General features: G+C 49.7%; 1 protein-coding gene across 2 annotated transcripts; it reads right to left on the bottom strand.

Annotated features, from left to right (window-relative positions):
• Nucleotides 1–973: 973 nt before the first annotated feature.
• PTGIR (prostaglandin I2 receptor) lies at nt 974–13,117 on the bottom strand. Of its 2 annotated transcripts, none has more exons than XM_081334936.1 (2): nt 11,841–13,117; nt 974–1,675 (listed from the first exon to the last, which is right to left on the bottom strand). In XM_081334936.1, the coding sequence occupies exons 1-2, from the start codon at nt 12,684–12,686 to the stop codon at nt 1,424–1,426; spliced, it is 1,098 nt and encodes a 365-aa protein (XP_081191062.1). In that variant the 5' UTR covers nt 12,687–13,117; the 3' UTR covers nt 974–1,423. The 2 variants fall into 2 exon arrangements, with proteins under 2 accessions (XP_081191062.1, XP_081191063.1); XM_081334937.1 differs by lacking the exon at nt 974–1,675 and adding an exon at nt 8,202–8,283.
• Between the last annotated feature and the right edge of the window lie 2,211 nt (nt 13,118–15,328).

The following is a 15,328-nucleotide window of genomic DNA, read 5'->3' as shown; positions in this document are numbered from 1 at the left end:
GCAGGGAAGACATTTCGGTTGCTGGTTTTGGGAAGGAGAAAAATTCCATGTGAAGTTTTTGAAGGAGGAACTGGCCGAAGAATAGGAAGGCAGGGCAGGCCCTCTTGCTGACCATTTTTACCGTGACACCTTCAGATGGAGCTTTTCACCCCCTTAAGGATTAACAAGGGAACCTCTAAGAAGTCAAAGAAAAGCCGAAAACACGAAAAAGGGAACAACCGGTCATTGTGATCCCGGGCATGATAGGAGGAGAATCCTGTTTGTCTGGTTCTTCTCCAAGAACCAGAAGGAATCTAAGAGCACTTTTCCAACTAACAAAGTTTATTAAAAGGCAGAAGCTTAATAAACTTTTGTTAGGTGGAAAAAAAATGCTACTAAACTTCAGATTTCTGACCGTGGAACGCTTGTCGTAAAGCATAATTAATTCATCTGCTTTTTTCTTCCATTCTAGATTTCCTGGTGATGGGAAATAATTTTAAACAGGGTTAGGGAGAACCATGAGTGAAAGGATATGTGTTAAGACTCCACATGTTTGCCCTAACTAACCCTTGTAAAAAATTAAAACTAAACCATTGTCTGCTTCCAGTAAAACTTTAGGTGTTTTTTTTTTAAGCCAGCCATTTTTGTTTTCGCATTCCCAAAAAACTCACAGTCCTGCTTGAATTGGAAAAAAAGAGGTTGGGCCAAAAACTAAACTAAAAGTAAATGGAAGCAACAAAGATCTGGCCTTTCAGAGAGGTTATGCTCCTTTAGAAGCCAGAATAGAAGCCCTGCGGCCTAGTTAATCATTTCTTCTTTGCAGTTCCCTAGTTGAGTTTATGTTGTGGCGTGGCGGCGTTTCTCGGGGTTTACAAGCCACTGAGCGTCCGAAGATCGCAGGATATTTTTTAAAAATAAAACCTAAGAAATAAAGTTAGATGGAGAGATGGAGGGTTTATTTTCAGTGCTTCCTTTATTTATTCAAGACCTGTCCAGCTTCTCCCGAGCTTTCAGTGCGACCTGCAGCATCCTGCATTAAGTGGTACCCAAATGTGAGTCAGCCTTTGACCAGCATCACTAACTATAAGCAGTCTGAGAAAGGTGCTGAGGCCGAAGAGGTATAAAGTGACCCCCAGGTTGTTCACTTGTGTTTCTTCCAGCCCCTCCCTCCAATTTAGCCCCCTTTGGAGGCAGAGTGGACCTTCCCTTCTCCTGCACCCGAAGCCCTTATCGGATGCCCTTAACGTTTCTCAACCTGGGTTGGACTAGAAGACCTCCACGGTCCCTTCCAACTCCGTTATTCTTCCTCATCAGCTCTTCCAAGGAAATTATTCTTGGGCCCTGGGAGATGGCGGAGTTCCCACACAGCTCCCCAGGCCCTGCCCACTTGCTCCCTTCCCCCTGCCCAGGACCCCCAAATTCCGAGGTTTGAGCGGGGGCCTTCTCAGCAGACAGACTGGGCTTGGCAGGGGAGGCTGTCCTGAGTCCCAAGTGTGGTCGTCCCTTTGGGTGGCCTAAACCAGCAGGGCCAGCTGAGCTGGTAGCAGAAGAAACGCCGGAGGCTGTGGAAGACGGCATGGCGGAAGACAATGAAGAGCCAGGGGTCCACGATGGGGTTGAGGGCGCTCAGGCGGAAGGCAACCATGTCAGCCGCCTCACTGTGGTCTGGATCGATGCCACCGATGTAGGCTCTCATCTAGAAGGCAACGGGAAACAAAGTGTTGGCAGCTAAGCTCAGAGGGCACCAAGGACCCCACGGTTGTCATCGTCCTCCTCCTCCTCCTCACCACAAACCCCACTGCTTCTACCACTGATGATGTTCCCTAGTTGGGTCATGAAACGTCTGCAAGGAAACCAGCAAGCTCACAGAGCACAGTCCTCCTCCTCCTCCTCCTCCTTGCAAACTCCACTCCCTTCATATACTGATGATGTTGCCTAGTTGGGTCATGAAACGTCTGCAAGAAAGCAACCAAGCTCAGAGAGCACCCCCTCATTTCAATTCTGAGCTACAAATATTGAAGCCCACAAGTCTTAAAACGGCCACGACCCCTTCTGACTTGCTAAGGTTTGAAAAGCGTCCCACTCAATCACAGGACCACAACCTCACAACTCGGGGCTTCTCGTTTCCACGGATGTTAGTCTTGAAAGATAAGTGGGGTGAATTCTGTCCTCTATGCAACAGAAACTCTGGAATTTGGAGCTTCTGAAAATCACCTTTGTTTATCTGATTTTTCGCTTGTCGTTTTTCCATTTCATCTTCACCACCATCCTGCTCAATGGATCAGACTGACCCAAGGCCACCCCATTTCAGCTCTGTGGCCAAAGAAGGGTTTCTGAAGGGACTCCTCAGCCTGAGATTAATGTGAAGATACTAATGATGGAGTCCTGGTCTGATGATGGCTTTCCAGCTTGGTTCCTATTTTTGTCCTAATTGCTGTGTTCTCCTCCCAAATGAATAGCAGAATTATTTTTTTCCTTAAGAAATTGGATAGGGATTTTGACCTCTTAACTCTGCTGCTTGCAAGATTCCTGAGAGAAGAGGGTGGGAATCGAGGCAAGCTGGACCCTTCTTTTCTCAAGAGCCAAATTAGGACTAGAGGAAAGAGAAAGTGGAGAGGAGCAGGAATGTGGGGGCCCTGGTGCTCTCCAAGCTTGGTGGTTTTCTTGCAGACATTTCATGATCCAACTAGGTAATATGATAGAAGGGAATGGAGTCTGCAAGGAGGAGGAGGAGGACTGTAGGGTCCTTGGTGCTCCCTAAACTTGGTTATTTTCTTGTAGATGTAAGTAACATCATCAGTGCTAGAAGAGAGTGAAGTTTGTGGAGAGGAGGAGGAGGAGGAGGAGGAGGACTGTGAGGTAACTTGGTACTCTCTGAGCTTGGTGGTTTTCTTGCAGACGTTTCATGACCAAACTAGGTAACAGTGCTAGTTTGAAGTTCCAACAAGACTGGAAAAAGTGATTTACAACCTTTTGACCATCGCAGAATCCCTTTAGTCACCTAATCAAAATTTGGGCTCTTGGCAGCCAGCACATATATTTAGGATGGTTGCAGCATCCCGGGGTGTGCGCACGCGCTCGTGTTTGTGTCACGTGATCCCATTTGCCACCTTCCCCGGTGGCTTCCAACAAGCAAAGTCAATGCGGGGGGGGGGGAGCTGGATTTGCTAAATGATTGCTTGATTTGCTTAACGCCTGCAGTGATTCACTTAATAACCGTGGCGAAAAGGCTGTAAAATTGGTTGCAACTTACTTAACCATTCCTTTGCTGAGCAACGGAAATTTTGGGGCCCACTGTGGTCATAATTTGAGGACTGCACAGGACATCGCAAACGGACAGTAAAGCTACTGACCGACCTCATCTTTAAGACAAAGCATAGAAAAAACTGGATCCCCACGCACGATGTGAAAAAAGTAAGCAAGGCTTTGTAACAGAGGTGGAAATTTACAAGAAGGATGTATTTATAAATGTTGATCTATATTTTTAGCTTGTGTCTGTCAGAATAATAAAAAAATCCTTCCTTTTAAAAAAGACGAACAGTTGTCCTAAAAAAAAACGAGGAATATTTATTTTTGGCAGATGTTTAACTACACAAGAAATTTCTGCAAATGTTGCTCGGCCTCTCAGGTGGGGAACTTTTGATCAGGTAAGAGGAACCCAGAACTAACCAAACAAAGGAAAGAATTAAAGGATTTACACAAAGGTTGGAAAGTTTTGCAATAGTTTTACTGCTTCCCAACTGACTCTAATTCATTAGGAGATTCTCATGCTTGCTTATAATAATAAGGAATTGCATATATCTATACGATTCTATCGCTCTATGCAGATATTCCTTGACTTACAACCACTGAGCCCAAAATATCTGTTGTTAAATGAGACATTTGTTAAGTGAGTTTTGACCCATTTTACGACCTTGCTTGCCGCAGCTGTTAAGCGAATCAGTGCAGTTGTTAAATTAGTCACATGGCTGTTAAGTGAATCTGGCTTCCCCCATTGACTTTGCTTGTCACAAGGTCATAAAAGGGGATTACACGACCCCTGGGACACTGCAACCGTCATAAATGTGAGTCAGTTGCCAAGCCTCCTGATTTTGATCACATGACTCTCGGGATGCTGCAACAGTCTTAAGTGTGAAAAATGGTCCCAAATCACTTTTTTTCAGTGCCGTTGTAACTTTGAATGGTCACAAAATAAACTGTTGTAGGTCAAGGAAAACATTATATATGATATACTATATATTCTCTATATACAGTATACTATCTCTATACTCTCTATCATTCTGCAATCTGGTGATTTTGAACTGAGCCCAGATTAAATTAAATCTGACTTCAGATTAAAATCTTTGTTGGATTAAACGCAATTCCTTAGGAATGCTAGTTTACAAAGCACTTTTAATAGCATTTGCAGTGCCTCAGAAACAAAGAAAAAAAAGTCTTGGTTGTTTTTCAAATACTGCAGCTGTGTTTTTATAAGTGGCTTTTTGTAAGCGCTGGGTTTTTTTTTTGTAAATGTGGTTTTCTTTTTTAAAAAAATACTCATCCAAATTCTCCCTTCCATTAAATATCAATCTGATTCTGGACGGGATAACTTCTGTTAGTCAGTGGTGTTAAGATCCCCCTATTTCAAAAGGGAAGGTGGAGCCTGTTTGTCACTTTGTAAGTAGAACTGCATCTTTGGAAATAGTTCTCCTCACAAGTAACGCCATGCTGCAGCTGCCAAAAAAGCCAACACCGTCCAAGGCTGCATTAACAGAGGGATAGAATCAAGATCACGTGAAGTGTTAATACCACTTTACAATGCCTTAGTAAGGCCACACTTGGAATACTGCATCCAGTTTTGGTCACCACGATGTAAAAAAGATGTCGAGACTCTAGAAAGAGTACAGAGAAGAGCAACAAAGATGATTAGGGGACTGGAGGCTAAAACATACAAGGAACGGTTGGAGGAATTGGGGATGTCTAGTTTAATGAAGAGAAGGACGATGGGGGACATGATAGCAGTGTTCCAGTATCTCAGGGGCTGCCCCAAAGAAGAGGGAGTCAAGCTGTTCTCCAAAGCACCAGAAGGCAGGAGAAGAAGCAACAGATGGAAACTCATCAAGAAGAGAAGCAACCTAGAACTAAGGAGAAACTTCCTGACAGTTAGAACAATTAATCAGTGGAAGTTGTGGGTGTTTCATCAAGAAGAAATTGGACAGCCATTTGACCAGGATGATGTAGGGTTTCCTGCCTGAGCAAGGGGTTGGACCAGAAGGCCTCTTAAGATCCCTTCCAGCTCTGTTATTCTTTGAGAAGTAGCTTAGCAGAGAGAAAGTCTCTCAGGATGCCGGTTAAAAAATGATTGACTTTTGCTCTCCCGGATAGATTTGCAGAAAAGCCTCCAGCCAACAGTAGGATGGGAACTATAGTGCATCAGTTCAGATCAGCCCCTTGGCTTGCAAAACGCTTCTCCCCCATTTCATGAGGTTCCCCCCAAAGGAATAAAAAGAAATATTCTGGGAAGAGAGACCTGACAAGATGGGGATGAGCTGAATCAGAAGCTGGAAGCAGGGGTGGAATCCCATTACAGAAATGCTCAGGAAACGCCCTTTTTTTGATAAGGTTCTCGGTCTGGGACAGTGTTTCTCAACCGTGGCCACTTTAAGATGGGTGGACTTCAACTCCCAGAATTCCCCAGCCGGCTGGGTAAGCATGCTGGCTGGGAAATTCTGGAAGTTGTAGTCCACACAGCTTCGAGTTCAATCGTGTGCTGGCTAGGGAATTCTGGGAGTTGAAGTCCACCCCTGTTAAAGTCACTGAAGTTGAGAAACTCTTCTCCAAAAAAAGAAAGGTGCTAGTAGTAATTGGCCCCCGGGACATGCTGGCTGGGAATTTTGGGAGCTGGAGTCCCAGCACTTCTGGAAGGCGCCAGATTCAAGAGTGCCACTCTAAAAACCTTTGGCCGCTGGCCAACCAGGCTGGGCAGGCCGACCTTGTTTTAAGTCAACGGCTGCATTTTGTCTGGGAGGACAACCTTGGCCAGTGGCCAGCGCAGGACCCAATTAAATCCGATCCCAGCAGGGCGTCCAATAACCTCCCCCTTTTCCAACAAAAGGGACAATTTGCCAGCCGCTCCGCAGTGGCCGGCACAGTTTCCCGAGGGAGATGGGCTCAAGGGGAGAGGATTGGAAAATTGTCCTCCCCTGGTGCTGGCAAGATTCCCTGGCCCATATTCCACAGCTGGGAGCAAGAGACGGTCAGCGGATAGAAGTATTTTCCCACCTCCCCTGAAACCACAAGGCAATGCTCTCCAGAGACCGGTCTGGGGTTTTTCCTGATGGGCAGAGCAATAATTACGGCCTGAATTGCTTTACAGTTTCTGGCTTCCTTTTTCAAATCTCTCTCTGCACAGTATTTGGGATATCTTTTTCCCCAGGGATCGCGAATCCCCCTCCCTTTTTAAGTGCATGGTCGAAAACGCCCCCCCCCATTCTTTTGGCCCTCCCCTTTCAAAACACTACACTGACGCTGAGAGGGCCCAATCTGCCTTCAAAGACTAGTTTACAAAAAGTCCTCAACTTACAACCTTCATCATTTCCGTTGCTAGGAAAAGGGGTTGCTAAGTGATTTTATGACCTTTTTTTTTGGCCAAGGTTTAACGAATCGCTGCAGTCGTTAAGTGAATCATACCATTGTTAAGTGCATCCGGCTTCCCACATTAACTTTGCTCATTGGACACCTTGTAACACACACACACTGAGGGATCCTGCAACCGTCTTAAGTACATGCCAGCTGCCAATTGTGATCACGTAATTGTGAGGACACTGCAACCATCGTAAGTGTGAGGCCTGGGTGTAAGTCACTTTCTTCAGTGGCGTCGTAACTCTGAATGCTCTTTAAATGAATGATTGTAAGCCGAGAACTACCTGTATTTCTTTCTAAGACTTTTTACCCCGCATTCTAAACAGGCCTGCTCTGCTTTTCTGAGCTGAAAACCTGGTGTTAGAAAACCCAAAGGTGCTTTTTCAGAAGGGAACTGGACTTTGTCTTTCTTTGAAGACGTTTCGCTTCTCATCCAAGAAGCTTCATCAGCTCTGATTGGATGGTGGAGAAATGAAAGGATTTATACTCCTTGCAGACTGCTGGTCGTTTGCCTTCTTTTAGAGAGTCGTTGAGGCCACTTGGAGGTTTGTTCTGTGTCCTCAGGGTCACCTGAGTGCTGCAAATGGGTGTGGAGCCTTCTTGGAACTGCTGGAAGGACTGTGTTGCAGACTGGAGATAGACCATGTCCTCAGCAGTTCCAAGAAGGCTCCGCACCCATTTGCACCACTCAGGTGACATCGAGGGCCCAGGCAAACCTCCAAGTGGCCTCAACGACTCCCTAAAAGAATGCAAAGGACCAGCTGTCTCCAAGGAGTACAAACCCTTCCGTTCCCCACCATCCAGTCAGAGCTGAAGAAGCTTCTGGGATGAGAAGCGAAAATTCTTCAAAGGAAAACAAGAAAGTCCAGTTGCCTCCTGAAAAAGCATCTTTGGGACAACCAGGACCTGCGTGACGGAGACTCTCCACAGACATTTGGGGTTAGAAAACCTTTGCCTCCCTCAAGGCAGCCTTTGAATCATGCAGCGACTGCCTGTTGCTCTTTCCCTTTGCAAGGAACCCCCCCCCCAAAAAATCAGATTGCATGGCGAAAAGCCATGCAGCGGAAGAAGGGGGTGGCAAGCTGGCCTCGCGCCCTAGAAGCTCTGCCACTTCCTAGCCCCCAGATGAGGTGATAAGGCTGGGCATGATTGAAGGAGGGCAGAGAAGCTGGGCGCTGGGCACGCACGGAGCCTCAGATGGTACCTCGTAGGCTGGCATCGAGTTACCGAGCGGAACGGAACCAGAAATTCAGTTTGGTTTGGGAGAGATTCTTCTCCCGTCTCCTGGTTTGGGGAACTGGATTGCCGGGACTTCCAGCCCATAACTTGGAGCAAACTTTTCGGGGGGTTTCCCCAAGGAACCCCAGCGAATGAAGCCCTGGGCTCCAGCCTCAGAATCGGGCAGCTTTGACCCCTGGAAAGTCGGTCTCTTGCCCCCTTATCGGTTGTTCTTATTAGGCCTCTCGACGCCCCAGCAATTATTGACAGAGCCTGACCCAAACACCCTTTCGTGCTAAGTTATCGCACCTGCTGGCTTTCTGTTGCCCGAGTAATGTAACAACAGCCTTCAGCCATCCTGTTTGGACCGGATCCTAAGGAGTGGCAGGTTGGAACTGCCTGGCATTGGATGGCGAGGGGGCAGATTCAAGCATTTGAATATGACAGACTTGAACACGGGGCCCTCTATAACAAAATTAAAATTCAACGGTGAAAAAAGTAAGGTTCTACATTTAGGCAAGAAAAATCAAATGCACAGGTATAGTATAGGACAGGTGGTACCTTGCTCACTAGTAGTAGCTGTGAGAGGGATCTCGGAGTCCTAGTGGACAATCACTTCAATATGAGCCAGCAGTGTGCGGCAGCAGCCAAAAAAGCCAACATAGTGCTAGGCTGCATTAACGGAGGGATAGAATCAAGATCACATGAAGTGTTAATACCACTTTATAAGGACTTGGTAAGGCCATACTTCGAATACGGCATCCAGTTTTGGTCGTCACAAGGTAGAAAAGATGTTGAGACTCTGGAAAGAGTGCAGAGAAGAGCAACAAAGATGATTGGGGGACTGGAGGCTAAAACATATAAGGAACAGTTGCTGGAATTGGGTATGTCCAGTTTAATGAACAGAAGGACGAGGGGGGACATGATAGCAGTCTTCCAATATCTCAGGGGCTGCCCCAAAGAAGAGGCAGTCAAGCTATTCTCCAAAGCGCCTGAAGGCAGGACGAGAAGCAATGGATGGAAACTAGTCAAGGAGAGAAGCAACCTAGAACTAAGGAGAAACTTCCTGACAGTGAGGACAATTAACCAGTGGAACAACCTGCCTCCAGAAGCGGTGAATGCTCCAACACTGGAAGTTTTTAAGAAGAGACTGGACAGCCATTTGTCTGAAATGGTCTAGGGTTTCCTGCCTGAGCAGGGGGTTGGACTAGATGACCTCCAAAGTCCCTTCCAGCTCTGTTATTTGAGATCTAAAGCAGCATTGACAACTTGTGGACTTTAAACTCCCAGAATTCCCCAGCCAGGAGAAACCAAAGATTCAGGATTAAAGTCAAAACTTGCCTCACTTCACACCAATAAACCTTCCCCAGTTATCAGGCATTCTATCCCACAGTATATACGGTTTCCTGTTTTGAACTGCCCGTCATCCACAACTCGGAGGATTCTTCTTTAAAAAGGTGTGGGACTCCAATTGCACAATTAGGGCCGCCATTTTGACTTTCTGGCCTCCCTCACATCGTTTCCAACCAGGAGGCCATAATTGCAAATTAAAATCCGCTTTTTGGCTTCATTACTGCGCCTCCTTCATTTCCAGGGAAATGAAAGAAAATAAAAGAGGAAAAAAAGAGATTAAACAAAAGCGGCTACCCCCGCCTTGTTTACAGACTGAGGTGAACATGGCAAGCTGCAGATTGCACAGGATTCCTCCTTAGTTCCAGGTTGCTTCTCTCCTTGATGAGTTTCCATCCGTTGCTTCTTCTCCTGCCTTCTGGGGCTTTGGGGAAGAGCTTGACTCCCCCTTCTTTGGGGCAGCCCCTGAGATATTGGAAGACTGCTATCCTGTCCCCCCTCGTCCTTCTCTTCATTAAACAGGACATACCCAGTTCCAGCAACCGTTCCTTATATGTTTTAGCCTCCAGTCCCCCGATCATCTTTGTTGCTCTTCTCTGCTTACAGGAATTGGGTTTGACCAGTCTGGAGAAAAGAAGGACCAGGGGTGACATGATAACATCTTCCAATATTTGAGGGGCTGTCACAAAGAAGAGGGTGGGGGGGATCAAGCTATTGTCCTCCAGCCTGACTGTTTGATCCCCTCTACAAACACCCCTATTAAGCGCCGTGGTTGGGATTCCTGGCACGTAATGTTCCTCTTGTGCCTCCGTTTGACAACCGTGCCACGTTGCGCAAAGATGCCCGTTTTTGGGTAAGACGTTCGCCTTCCTGCTTGTAGAGCTTCCTCACTGACAGGAGATGAAACAATTTGTGTTCCTTGCACTTCCCCCTTTAATTGCGGCTTTCTGTTCTGTTTTTTTTCTACCCTGTTAATGGAATGGCAAAAGCCATCCTGAACGTTAATTTTAATGGAACAAATGGCAGGAAAGTGGCTTTCAACAAGGGAGAACAAGTCATCAACATTATTGTCACTTCATAAGGCAGCATCTGGGTTTTTCTGTCTCAAAACTGGGGGAAAGATTTTTTTTTAACCAAGGCAATGCCAAACGAGGAGGTACAGGCCTCGACTTACAACTGTTCATTTAGTGACAATTCTGCACATTCCCACTTCCTGGATTTAAAATGTCTCTGCTCTTTATTGCTGGATTTCTGTTTTAATGAACTGGCTCCGCTTTAAGCCTTTAACTGCAAATGATCCTTAGTGAAGGAAACAGGTGGACTGCTTCCCATTTCATCTCGCCCTAAAAGAGGGGGCAGACGGACTTCTTCGTTTATTTACACTGCTTATTCTCCGCCAGAAAGACTGCTCTCCTAAGCAATTGAAGAAGGAAGAATGCAGATTGTCCTGTTCTCCCCTCCCCACCCTGATTCTCGGGGGGGGGGGATTATATACTTCAAAAAAGGAGAGAGAGAGAGAGATAGCATCAAAGGAAAGAAGCAAGGACAGCTTTAAATATTTTTACTCTTGTGATAATGGCTCTTGTGATGGAAGTCAGAGAAGCTCAAATACTATCATGTCATGCGAAAGGAGATGGATCTGCTCCTTGCTGGTAACCATTTTCTGGACTCGCCCCTCCACAGTGCCAGCAGGATGTGATGAGCCCCAATGAGGGATGCGGGTGGAGGGCTGGGCGTTGGGCTTCTGAAGGAGTTCAGGAAGAATTGGAAGGAAGGATGTTGTCACCCCTCCTTAGACTAGACCAGGGGTAGGCCACCTTGGCTCTTTTATGACTCGTGGACTTCAACTCCCAGAATTCCTCAGCCAGCATGGCTCAGCTTGGAAACCTCTCCCTTTCTCCTCAGCATGGCTGGCTCAGGAATTCTGGGAGTTGTTTTTTTTAAAAATCCCATTTATATCCCGCCCTTCTCCGAAGACTCAGGGCGGCTTACAATTTAAAGCACAAATCAATGTGCTTGGCAATAGCCTTCATTCTATGTATATGCCTGCTTATTAGGGCTTTCGCCCCCCCCCCAGCGGCATTTTTACAAAGTCAGCTTATTGCCCCCAACAATCTGGGTCCTCATTTTACCGACCTCGGAAGGATGGAAGGCTGAGTCAACTTTGAGCCTGGTGGGACTCGAACCTGCACTAATTGCAGGCAGCTGGTGTTACTTAAGGAGGCATTAGCCCACTGCGCCACCAAGGCTCTTGAAGTCCACGAGTCATAAAAGAGCCAAGGTTGCCCACCCCTGGACTAGACCAGTGTTTCTCAACCTTGGCCACTGGAAGATAGGTGGACTTCAACTCCCAGAATTCCCCAGCCAGCACGGACAAGTCCCTGCAGTTTTCTTGGCAAGGTTTGTCATAAGTGTGTTGCCTCTGCCACATTCCAAGGGCTGAGAGAAAGTGACTGGCTCAGAGTCACCCAGCTGACTTCACACCTCAAGCAGAACTAGAACTCACAGTCTCCCGTTTTCTATTCACCAGGACACCAATCTGGCTCTTTCCCAGGAATTTTCCAGTGCTTCCAATACAAGCCATGGCGCCAGGGCAGGCCCCTGCCCGCCCTCTCTGTGGCCCCTACCCAAGACCGCCGATTGTGCCCGGAGGGGGGGGTTGTGGCACCTACCGTGAGGGGCAATGAGCAGATGACAAAGATGATGGTCATGAGAGCGAGCAAGATCAGGTAGTCTAGCTCCTCCTCCCCTCGGCTGAACCAGCTCTTCTTCCGGCGCTGGCTGGTGCTGAGGGACCCCCGACGGCGGTGTCTCTGCTTTTGGTACATCTGGCAGAGGCTGAGGATGACCAGCCCATTGCAGAGGAAGACGGCCACAATCAGGAGCGCCATGACAGTGGCGTAGCACAAGGAGAAAGCCACGTCCTTGTAGCCCAGGACCATGTCCTTGTCCATCTGGACGAAGCACCAGGTGCCCGGGCAGTATTGCTTGAACTTGCCCACTTTCAGAAAGGGCAGAGCGCAGAAGAGACCGCTGAAGAGGTAGGTGAGGGGCAGGCAGAGTTTGACCCACCGCCGGATGTGGTGCTGCGAGTAGACGTAGGGGTAGCTGATGGCCAGGCAGCGCTCCACGGCCATAGCGCAGAGGAGGAACATGGCCGCCAGGCTGAAGAACATCATGGAAAAGGCAAAGAAGTCACACAGCCACTCCCGGCCCCCCACCATCCCCACCAGCGTGGAGTTGCAGGAGTAGGCTATGAAGACCACCGGAGAGACCACGCAGGTGCCCGCCAGGTCAGTGATCACCAGGCCAGTCACCAGGATGCAGAAAGAGGAGGTCTTGGCCCGCTGGTCTTTCCGGTGGACCCCGAGGATGGCCAGGGCTGCCAGGTTGCCCACCACCCCCGCCGCAAACATCAAGGAGCTCAGGGTGGGGTTGCTGTCCGTCTGCAGGGTGGTGAGGTTGCTGCACTGGCGGGGCAGGCTGTCTGCGAAGCCAGGGGTCCGAGTCAGGCCCATTGGCACTGGGGAGACCCCGCCAGAAGCCTGGAGGGGAGAGGGGGCTGGCTTCCTTCTCGTCACCCCTGGTGTCCAGAGGACAGCGTTGGGCGATTAAAAGAAGAAGAAGAAAAAGGCAGTGAAAAAGTGGCAAAGAAATTGATAGGTTGCTTGCCTGCCAGAAACACCCCGTCTGAATCCTAGTGGGTGAGAGCCTCACTGAGGTCTAGCAGCTTAGAGCATCCACTGGGAAGGAGAAGGATGGCGCCGGGCGGAATACCTGCACCTCTTCTAGTCAAGGAAGCAGAAGTCGGATCTGGTTGGGTTTCTGGGGCTTTCCTCCGGGGTACTCCTTGAGGGGTGGGGTGGGGTCGTCTCCTCTGTCCCGGACTCTTCCGGGCTGCCGCGAGGGTCGCTGTGCCGGACGGAGGGACGCGCGAGCATCCGAGCCGTCCGGCGCTGCCTGGAGAAGCGACGGGGCTGGGCTGCAGCAACGGGCGGGGACTGGGGCGAGCCCGGCCGCCCCCATCGCGGGGGGGGGCAAGCCAATGGGCGGGCGAGCTTCAGCCTGTCCTCCCCCCCCCCCGCCGGCTCTTTCTGGCTCTGGCTCTTCCTGACCCTCCGGGACCCGCGTGGGGGCCGTTGCGCAACGCCGGGCCGGGGGGGCCGCTCTCGCCGCCTTCGCCAGAAGCCCCCCCCGCCCAAGACAGGACGGGAGCTGCGACGGAGGGGGGTGGGGTGGGGGGCTTGGACAGGCAGCCTCCCCAAGCCTGGAGGGGCGCGAGGGCTGGGCGCGTTCAGGGTGGGCTGCTGGGCTCCCGGAGCAGACCCTCCCCACGCCCAAAGCGGGGGGTCTGGCCGCTCCCGAGGGATCCCTGAGAAGATCGAGCAGGATTTCCCAAGACGGAGGCGGTGGAGGGCGACCCCCGCGCCCCAGCTCGCGGGGCCCCCGTTCCCACGGTTTCTGACATCCGGACGACCCCACCCCAATTAGAGACTGCTAATTATTCCCTCCTGGGGAAGACGAGAGCCAGCCTTTAGGGGACTCAACCCTATCCAAAGACGAGTAATCCCCCTCCAGACGCCCCGAATAGCTGAATCGCTCTTGAGCCCCGCCCGCCCCCCCCCCCCCAGAGGCTGGTGTGGGGTCGCCGCGTAAGGCTGGCCAGGACCCCACCAAAATGGCTCGGCCGGGCGCCGGGCAGGCTCCGGGGAGGAGTGGACGGCCGTCGGGTGAGGCGGGGGTAGGGAGGGCGCCGTCTGGAGAAAGCCCCCAGCTCAGCAGAGAGATGAAACGGTAGACGGAGGGAGCGGGGAGCATAGAAGGAAGAGAAAGGAAGGAGCTGCACCGGTTGAACGTCTGTCTGTCCCCGGGAGTGGAAAGCGCAACGCCGGGATGGCTCGAGGGATCTTGCGCAACTCAAGCGGGAGCCTTGCAAAGCCGGGGAGGAACTTGGCGCCCCCTGCTGGCCCACATGGGGAATGAGGCGGTTGCGTCAAGAATAGAATAGAATAGAATAGAATAGAATAGAATAGAATAGAATAGAATAGAATAGAATAGAATAGACAGATTGGAGAAGAGAAGAGGAGAGGAGAGGAGAGGAGAGGAGAGGAGAGGAGAGGAGAGGAGAGGAGAGGAGAGGAGAGGCTGGAAGGGACCTTGGAAGAGTACAGCCCCCAGCTAGAGCAGGAGAAACTATACCAGGGGTAGGCAACCTCGGCTCTTTTATGACTCATGGACTTCAACTCTAAGAATTCCTCAGCTGACTCAGGAATTCTGGGAGTTGAAGTCCATGAGTCATAAAAGAGCCGAGGTTGCCTACTCCTGACCTATACCATCTTAGACAAGTGACTGTCCAGTATCTTCTTAAAAGTCTCCCGTGTTTGGGAGCACCCACAATTTCTGAAGTGCGCTCTGCATACATTGGTTTGGACCCACAATCCCACCCCCCCAAAAAGAAACTCCTCCCGGGAAGGCTGCTGGTAGGAGAGCAGGCCAGTTGCCAAGCCCCCCAATTTTGATCATGTGACCATGGGGACACAGGCTGCAATGGTTGTTGTGAGAACCAGCCTTAAAGCCACTTTTTTCAGTGCTGTCGAAACTTTAGTCACTAAATGAATCGTCGTAAGTCGAGGACTACCTGTTGTGTGTCTGGGGTGAGGATGACCACGCTGGGAAATAATTTGAAGCCCCTGACTCGGGGTTGTCATAGCTGGCCTGCAAAATTTGAGGTGAAGTTGTGGGGAGGGGTTTTGTGATGCGGACATGTCAGCCGCGCCCTATTTGGCTATAAGAAACGGATTCTCTGCTGCAATCCATCTCTCGTGGTGCAGCTTGCGACGGCTTTATGATTAATTAGCCCTCTTCTGACGGAGGCATCTTCGCACAGCCGGCCAACTCTTAAGTGGCGTTATTTGTTCGCTCCGAGTGTCCATCCGGGCTGGCATGGCGGTTTCCACTGACATATTTAGAAACCTGAGAGCTGGTTTGCGTGGGAAAGCAGACCGGCCATTGTGTAAGAATCAAAGGGGTCCACATCCCGTCATCCTTGTGGGAGAACTTCACACCCAAAACCATCACAAAGAGATAGTTGGGATAGTGGTTAAGGTGTTGGTCTACAAACCAGGAGACAGCAAGTTTTAATCCTGCCTTAGGGATGAAA

This window comes from Vipera berus (assembly GCF_964194415.1).
Source record: "Vipera berus genome assembly, chromosome: 9".
In the NCBI taxonomy this organism is placed as follows: domain Eukaryota; kingdom Metazoa; phylum Chordata; class Lepidosauria; order Squamata; family Viperidae; genus Vipera; species Vipera berus.
Note: the sequence above shows the minus strand (reverse complement) of the source record. Positions and strands in the feature narration are given on the sequence as shown.